Below are 8885 nucleotides of genomic sequence, written 5' to 3' on the forward strand. Positions count from 1 at the left end.
ATCCAGGGGAATCTGCTTCCCTCGGCTCTCGTCTGGATAACTTCCCGACCCGCAGCGGCCAATCAGATCCCTCCTACATGTGTTGACAGGCTAACAGAAGTACGAGGCTTCACTGATGCCCAGAAGGAGGAGTACTTCAGGAGGAGATTCAGTGATGAAGAGCTGTCCAGCAGAATCATCTCCCACATGAAGACATCCAGGAGCCTCCACATCATGTGTAGAATCCCAGTCTTCTGCTGGATCACTGCTACAGTTCTGGAGCACAAGTTGACTACAGAGCAGAGAGGAGAGCTGCCCAAGACCCTGACTGACATGTACTCACACTTCCTGCTGGTTCAGACAAAGAGGAAGAAGAACAAGTACCATGAGGGACATGAGACGAGTCCACAGGAGCTGACGGAGGCTGACAGGGAAGTTCTTCTGAAGCTGGGCAGTCTGGCATTTGAACATCTGGAGAAAGGAAACATCATGTTCTACCAAGAAGACCTGGAGCAGTGTGGTCTGGATGTGACAGAGGCCTCGGTGTACTCAGGAGTTTGTACAGAGATCTTCAAAAGAGAGTGTGTGATCTTCCAGAAACCAGTCTACTGCTTTGTTCATCTGAGCATTCAGGAGTTTCTGGCTGCTGTCTACATGTTCCACTGTCACACCAACAGGAAGTCTCATGCGCTGCGAGATTTCTTGGGAAAAAATTTTAAAAAGTTGTCTTTTGATGATTTTCTAAAGCAAGTCATGAGAAAATCCCTCCAAAGTAAAAATGGCCACCTAGACCTGTTTGTTCGCTTCCTTCATGGCCTCTGTCTGGAGTCCAACCAGACACTCTTAGGAGGTCTACTGGGTCAGACAGAGAACAGTCCAGAAATCATCCAGAGAGCCATTAACAACTTGAAGAAGATGAACAGTTATAAAATCTTTCCTGACAGAAGCATCAATATCTTCCATTGTCTAATGGAGATGAATGACTTCTCTTTACATCAGGAGATCCAAAGGTTCCTGAAGTCAGAGAACAGCTCAGAGAAGAAACTCTCTGAGATCCAGTGCTCAGCACTTTCTTTCATGCTGCAGATGTCAGAGGACATTCTGGATGAGCTGGACCTGCAGAAGTACAAAGCATACTCATGTAAGGGACGACATAGACTTATTCCAGCTGTGAGGAACTGCAGAAAGGCTCGGTGAGTCCAACTTGCTTCATCAATATAGAGCAGGAGATTTGTTATTCAGAACGACACCCAGCATTTCTATATGTTATTAAAAAGTCTTAAATTAAAATCAAGGAAAATAACAGACTTCCAATCATGTTTCTGAAGTAAATTAGCTATCAGTATTGTTTCATATATGAAAACATAGCATAGCCAATAAGATACATTAAAAAAAATTTTTTTTTATGGTTTTATGTCACTCAAATTTGATGCTGCTTTTGTGATCACACGTTTGTTAATTTTTAGGATATGGAGTAGTAATATGGAATAAGTCACTGTCCACCTCTTTAACATCCAAGATAGGTAGTGAAGTTAGGGTCTGAAGGGTCTCTACCGCTGGCAAGAACACATTGCACACAACCTCTACAGCGCATCCTGCGTGTGGTGGTCCAACAAGAGGGTGTGCCCTACAGGAGGGTGGGCCCCTATAACTTTTATGGGCTGGACCTGGCCACCAGAAGCCAGACCTCAGGCACCAGACCTCAGGCACTCTGCCCTCACCCAAGACCAAGTGGCTATGGGAGACCCTACCAGGGGACAAAAAGCCCCTCACAACACAGCCCTTGGGATTCCTGGGACACATAAACCCCTCCACCAATATAAGGGTGGACCCCTAACCATTCCGACCTGGAATTCTTCTCTGAGCTGAACTCATTCAAAATGGTCTGAAGTCAGATTAAAAACAAGAAAACAGTCCAAATGTGTGTCTTGACTCTGACTCTGGATCAGATCTCACTGACAGACTGACCATATGGAAGCCTAAATTTGACACCATCTTCCCTCCTTCATCTACAGATTAAAGCCAAAAAAAGATTTTCATTAAAAGAGAGACTGTCATGAATCGCTGTGTGCAGGCAGGAGGTGAGGACTCAAAATACAGGACTCGCAACACGGGAATGAACTCAAAAGGGCAGTATATTGTAGATGCAGGGAAAAGATACAACTAAAGAAGAACTAACCTAGACTGGGAGAATATAACCTAGCGTTCCACAGACAGGCACACAAAGGATCACATAGCATGAGGGTACGACGTGACACTGACACAGAGAAACACAGGGCTTATATACACACACAGAGTGGTAATCAGGGAATGGGCAACAGGAGGGAAACACAGCTGGAAGAAATTGGACTAACGAGACAGGGGAGCAGTAAAGCTGAACACACTGACATCACACAAGACCATAATCCTTCAAAGTAAAACAGGAAGGAAAACACACTTTACTAAGACACGGACTAGACAGAGAGAGACTGACCAAAACCTACTAAATAATAATCATAAACAAAACAGTATCACTGATTAATCAGAACATAAATCATAATGTAGAAAAACACCAAAACATGAGAAACAGAAAGCTGGGTTAAATGATCCAGAACCGTGACTGAAGTGATGGTAGAGGTGAAAATGGAGCTTGTGGTGGAGTTAACGATGGAGCAGGGCAGCAAGTGAGCTTCTGGCTGGGCAGCTGCTGTCCTCACCCAAGGATGTGATACAGGTACAGAGGCCAGCAGAGCCTCAGCCGGACTGGAAACCCAAACTGGGATCAACTGGGCCCCAACACTCCTCTCCTGGGGAACTGGGACAGGAGCAGGAGATGGCAGGGCTGCAGCTGACCTTAGAACGGGAGCACAAAGAGGCAGGCTCAGGGAAAACAGTCTTTTTGAGATTACTTTTCTGCTCCACATGAAAAAATAAAGAACAGTCTGTTAATTTCACCGACTGTACAGATTCTGTTAAGTCCAGAGGTCCAGAATCAGCTGAGGACAGTAACTCAACCTCTGGGGAAGCCCTGGGAAAAAATTCAGTCTCTGGAAAAGCCAGTTCTTTAACTGAAGTAACAGTCTTAACGGAAACAGACTCGGAGCCGACATTAACTGTATGTGTTATGTTCCTCGGCTCGGAAGGAACATGAAAAAGACCTTTAAAATCCATGGAGCCAGAAAACGTGGCCTGGGAAGAAATAGTCTCTGAACCTACGATTTCAAATTTGACAAAACCTGAGTTGGCTGTCATAAAATTCATTGACTCAGGAATGGTTGACTCAGAGTTTGTAAGTCCAGGCTCGGAAGGAGCAAAATGAACACAGTCTTTCTGACTCACCGCATCTGTTGATGACTGCCGGTGGCGTGGACGTTGCTTCCTCCTGGAAGAAGGGGCGGGGGCAACAGGGGAAGCTGTTGGTGATGTGGAGCAGTTCTGACGTGTCTGCTCCTGCTGAGAAGTGGAGATGCTGGGTGGAACGATTATTATTCCCAGGGCTTTGTAGAAGGCCTGTGCTGGCGTGAGCTGGCTGCTCGTGGGCTGAGCGTGCTTAAAACAGTCACTGTTACTGACCACCAGAGCTTGCTCGGCGAGCGAAGGATGACGGTGGCGTGACCGCCACTTTCTCCGGGAAGATGGAGGAGGCGACTGGCTGGGTGGCATTTTGTCCAGCAGTTTGCGCTGCGAGTCCTCAGGCAGACCGGGCAGGTGAGCGGTCACAGTAGGGAGGTGGAGATGCAGTGAATTAAGAAGAAAGTCCTGTATAAGTGGGTGGAGAGAATTCAGTAGCCAGGGCAGACCAGAAATCAATCACTGTAGCTTGCTAGCTACAATGCAACGATACTCCTCCACAGGGAAATCCAGCCACTGGTTGCATAGCTGGTCCACAGAGTGAATGAGGTCCTCCCGGAGCGCCTCAAATGGAGCTGGTGGTGCTGGTGGGTCCATAGTGTGGTCAGGTCGTTCTGTCATGAGTCGCTGTGTGCAGGCAGGAGGTGAGGACTCAAAAGAAGAACTAACCTAGACTGGGAGAATATAACCTAACGTTCCACAGACAGGCACACAAAGGATCACACAACATGAGGGTACAATGCAACACTGACACAGAGAAACACAGGGCTTATATACACACAGAGTGGTAATCAGGGAATGGGCAACAGGAGGGAGACACAGCTGGAAGAAATTGGACTAACGAGACAGGGGAGCAGTAAAGCTGAACACACTGACATCAGACAAGACCATGATCCTTCAAAGTAAAACAGGAAACAAAACACACTTTACTAAGACACAGACAAGACACAGAGACACTGACCAAAACCTACAAAATAATAATCACAATCAAAACAGTATCACTGATTAATCAGAACATAAATCATAAACAAAAAAAATAAATAACATGAGAAACAGAAAGCTGGGTCAAAATGACCAAGAACCGTAATAGACACTGAATCCTGGTGTCATGTCAAACACTGTAAGAGGAGCTGAACATAGATGTGAAGAGCAGATGTTCATCAGATTACAACATCACTCTGTTTTGTCTTCATATACTTTCAGTCTGTGTTTGTTGGGGTGCCTGGGACGTTAACCCAGTGGTTTGTGTGTAATTATATTTTTTTTTTAGTTGTTAGGTTTTGGTTGTGGTTTCTCTTTTCTCTCTGTTGCAGTATCTGTTATATCAGTGTCTGCTTGTGAGTCTGTGTATCTAAGTTCAGTCGGTATGTTTCCTGTTTTACTTTGTAGGTCTGTGTCTTATGTTAACGTCTCTGGTTTTGCTCCCTCATCTTGTTAAGCCTGGCTTTGTCCCAGCTGTGCCTGCCTGCCTGCCTGCCTCTGCCTGCCTCTGCCTGCCTGCCCTTTGTTTTAGTTTAACTGGGTTGCAGCAATAAAGCTGTTTTTTGAGTGCACTTGTTGCCTCCTGGAGTCTACACATTGGATCCTCCGTTTCACACAGAGATCATGACAGTGTTTATAATGTAGATTTTCTGCTTTTATAAAAATAAATTTTATATTTTCTATAATGACAGACTGAAAGATTGTGGCCTCTCGGAGACTCACTGTGAAGTTGTGGCCTCAGCTCTGAAGTCCAACCCTTCCCATCTGACAGAGCTGGACATGAGTGGAAACAACCTGCGGGATTCAGGAGTGCAGCTTCTGTGTGCTGGACTGGATAGTCCAAATTGTCGACTGGAGGCTCTGAGGTGAGTTCCATGACTGAGGCTGTTTTTTTTTCTATGTTTCAGATATTTGATTGATGTTTGAAACTTTCTTCTTAAATGTTCAGGATGTGTCTAAAGACAAATGTAAAGAAGTTTGAGTGCTTTCAAAAATGTTGTGTCTTTCCAAACGACTAAACAACAGTTTTCCCCTTTGCTTCAAATAGAGGTGATAGACCTGAACAGGGTTAATTTAAAGGCTGACAGAAGTGGAGTGGTGATGGGAGATGTTTGACAGGACAGTTTTTCAGGATCCACAGGTTCATGTTGCGCTCCATCAGTCAGTGAAGATGAAGTCAGTACTGATGAGGATGTAAAGTGTGTGGGTTGTTAATGAGGCAGTTGAAAATCTGATGATGGCAGATAAAAAGTGCTATCATCAGTTTACTGATGGGCTTATGTGGAAACGGAGAGAGAAAAGAAAGACATGAATGTAAAAGCTAATATAAGTGAAGTTAGGAGCTGTGATGATGTCCATGGCATCAGAAGCTAATATGGCTGCTACACAGACAACCCACAAAGCTGCTGTGGTGAGGTGTGTGTTAAAGCAGAGAAACACAGAGCAGCCTAACACAGGTCCAAACATGACAGCAAAGCAGGATTCAGTTCAACGCACTGATGCATTGATAATGTTCCATTATTATTAGAATTACTGACCCTTTTTTTTCCCTGGTGCAAGTCCCTACTACTAGATTTACTAACCCTGAGCAAATTTGCGTAAAATCGCAAATAAACCTAACACCTGATAGATTTTCACAGGCCTTCAGCTCCATTGTTCTCCTGCTTTTGTTGTGCAAACACACCCTCCCCCAGCCCCCAACCAGGAGAGATTCAGAAGGTTTTTCCTTCCAATCATTGTCAGACAAATCATTGTGCAGTACTTCTCATATGCAATATTAGTTCTTGTCAATCAATTCAATTCAATTTTATTTATATAGCGCCAAACAAACAAACAAACAAAAAAAAACACAACAAAAGTCACCTCAAGGCGCTTCATAGATACAGAGAAAAACTCAACAATCATCAAATAGAATAGAATAGAATAGAATTCAACTTTATTGTCATTGCACATGCACAGGTACAGGGCAACGAAATGCAGTTTGCATCCATCCAGAAGTGCTTTAGTGATATAGATATATTACAATATATATTAGCAATAATATAGATATGTGAGTATATTACAGAAATGGGTCTATTATGGTATGTTATAATGTACACGGTATGAAGTATGTTGTGAATATTCTATAACTATAAGTATGTACAGGCTGTAGTGAGTACAAGCTATGTACAGGATATGAACAGGATATAAATATGAAAAACTATACAGAATATGAAATAAATAACTTTACAGAATCTGAGATATACAGCTATACCGAAATGGGAACTATGCAAGTTGTAAACAGTTGTAGGATTAAAGATTATCGAATGTACAGAATGATTATTTACACAGAGCTATACAGTAGTGCAGTTAAGATAAGTGAGGGTGTAGATAGTTTCTACAGAGGCTATATAAAGTGCTAGTGGTTGTGAGTGGTGGTTCAGTCCATGTTATTATTGTGTGTTTGAGGGTACAGTTGTCCATTGTGGGTGTGTGTATGTTCAGTCCATGAGTTTAACGTGGGTCAGATGTCAGGAGGCAGAGTTCAGGAGTCTGACAGCTGTGGGGAAGAAGCTGTTCCGGTACCTGGTGGTCTTAGTCCGGAGGCTCCTGTAGCGCCTCCCAGAGGGCAGGAGGGTGAAGAGTCCATGTGATGGGTGACTGGGGTCTTTGATGATTTTTCCAGCCCTTTTCAGACACCGCTTCCTGTAGATGTCTTTTATGGCAGGAAGTGGTGCTCCGGCGATGCGCTGGGCAGTTTTCACGACCCTCTGCAACGCCTTCCGGTCCGAGGCAGAGCAGTTTCCGTACCAGACTGTTATACAGTTGGTCAGGATGCTCTCGATGGTGCAGCGATAGAAGTTCACCAGGATGTCTGAGGACAGGTGGTTCTTCCTCAGAGTCCTCAAGAAGAAGAGGCGCTGGTGAGCCTTCTTGACCAGCTTGGAGCAGTTGGTCGTCCAGGTGAGATCCTCGGAGATGTGGACTCCCAGGAACTTGAAGCTGCTCACACGCTCCACAGCCGTCCCCTTAATGTGGATGGGTGGATGTGGGTCAGCATTCCTCCTGTAGTCCACGATGAGCTCCTTGGTCTTCTCGGTGTTAAGCAGCAGGTTGTTTCTGTCGCACCACTCAGCCAGACGATCCACCTCCTCCCTGTAGGCGGCCTCATCGTTGTCACTGATGAGGCCAATCACCGTGGTGTCATCTGCAAACTTAATGATGGTGTTGGAACCATCAGCAGGTCTGCAGTCGTGGGTGAAGAGGGAGTAGAGGAAAGGGCTCATCACACAGCCTTGTGGTACACCGGTGTTCATTGTGATGGTAGATGAGCAGTGGTTATCCAGCTGGACGTGTTGGGGGCGGTTGGTCAGGAAGTCCAGTAACCATTTGCAGATGAGGGAACTGATGCCCAGGTCTGTCAGTTTCCTGATGAGTTGTGAGGGGTGGATTGTATTGAATGCTGAACTGAAGTCTATAAACAGCATTCTGGCGTAGGTGTTGTTGTTGTCCAGGTGTGAGAGGACAGAGTGCATTGCGATGGAGACTGCATCCTCTGTGCTCCTGTTCTGGCGGTATGCGAATTGGTGGGGGTCCAGGGTGGGGGGGAGACAGGATTTGAAGTGTGCTAGGACCAGTCGCTCTAAGCACTTAGTGATGATGGGGGTGAGTGCTACTGGGCGGTAATCATTGAGGCAAGATGGGTTGGAGTTTTTGGGTATCGGGACGATGGAGGTGGATTTGAAGCAGGCCGGTACCACAGCGTGGGCCAAGGACAGATTGAATATGTCTGTGAGCACTCCTGCAAGCTCCCCAGAACATGCTCTGAGAACACGCCCGGGGATGCCATCAGGGCCTGCAGCCTTGTGGACATTGATCCTGCTCAGCACCGCTCCTACATCGGTGGGTGAGAGAGTCAGAGGTTGGTGGTCTGGCGTCATGTCTGCTTTGGTTGTGGTTGTGGGGTTCCCTCGCTCAAAACGAGCATAAAAGTTGTTGACCAAAGTCTGTGGTCCCCACATGCTTCAAAAGATCCACCATCATCCCTGTGCCCAAGAACAGCAAACCCTCATCCCTGAACGATTACCGGCCAGTTGCACTGACCTCGGTAGTAATGAAGGTGTTTGAGAGGCTGCTGAAGAACATCATCTCCTCCTCCATCCCAGACACCACAGATCCGCTGCAGTTCGCCTACAGATCCAACAGATCCCCAGAGGATGCCATCGCCCACGTCCTACACACCACTCTCAGCCACGTGGACAAGAAACAGGGCAACTATGTGAGAATGCTGTTTGTTGATTACAGTTCAGCGTTTAACACAATAGTGCCCTGCAGACTGTTCACAAAGCTGAGGGATCTGGGACTTAACAGCCGTCTGTGTGAGTGGGTGTTGGACTTCCTCACTGGCAGAACTCAGGTGGTGAGGGTGGGCAGGTGCTTCTCCAACAGCATCACCATCAACACAGGAGCACCTCAGGGATGTGTCCTCTCGCCACTGCTCTACTCCCTCTACACTTCAGACTGTGTGGCCACCCATGGCTCCAACACCATTGTGAAGTTTGCTGACGACACAGCGCGTTGGGTGGGCGCATCTATGCCAACCAAGCCAGATGAGA

The 8885-nt window shown here is 46.1% G+C and overlaps 1 protein-coding gene across 1 annotated transcript; it reads left to right on the top strand.

Moving 5' to 3' along the window:
- Positions 1–258: 258 nt before the first annotated feature.
- Positions 259–5175, top strand: LOC120718796 (protein NLRC3-like). The gene is made up of 2 exons (XM_040007505.1): positions 259–1172; positions 4983–5175. The coding sequence occupies exons 1-2, from the start codon at positions 313–315 to the stop codon at positions 5158–5160; spliced, it is 1038 nt and encodes a 345-aa protein (XP_039863439.1). The 5' UTR covers positions 259–312; the 3' UTR covers positions 5161–5175.
- Positions 5176–8885: the final 3710 nt, after the last annotated feature.

The sequence above is a fragment of the Simochromis diagramma genome, unplaced genomic scaffold (genome assembly GCF_900408965.1).
Source record: "Simochromis diagramma unplaced genomic scaffold, fSimDia1.1 OVJJ01000804.1, whole genome shotgun sequence".
In the NCBI taxonomy this organism is placed as follows: domain Eukaryota; kingdom Metazoa; phylum Chordata; class Actinopteri; order Cichliformes; family Cichlidae; genus Simochromis; species Simochromis diagramma.

Excerpts from the sequence above, each read along its gene's own strand:
- LOC120718796 (XM_040007505.1), top strand. The coding sequence starts at position 313 with ATGTACTCACACTTCCTGCTGGTTCAGACAAAGAGGAAGAAGAACAAG. Across the intron at positions 1,173-4,982 it reads AGGAACTGCAGAAAGGCTCG|ACTGAAAGATTGTGGCCTCT; the intron begins GTGAGTCCAACT and ends CTATAATGACAG.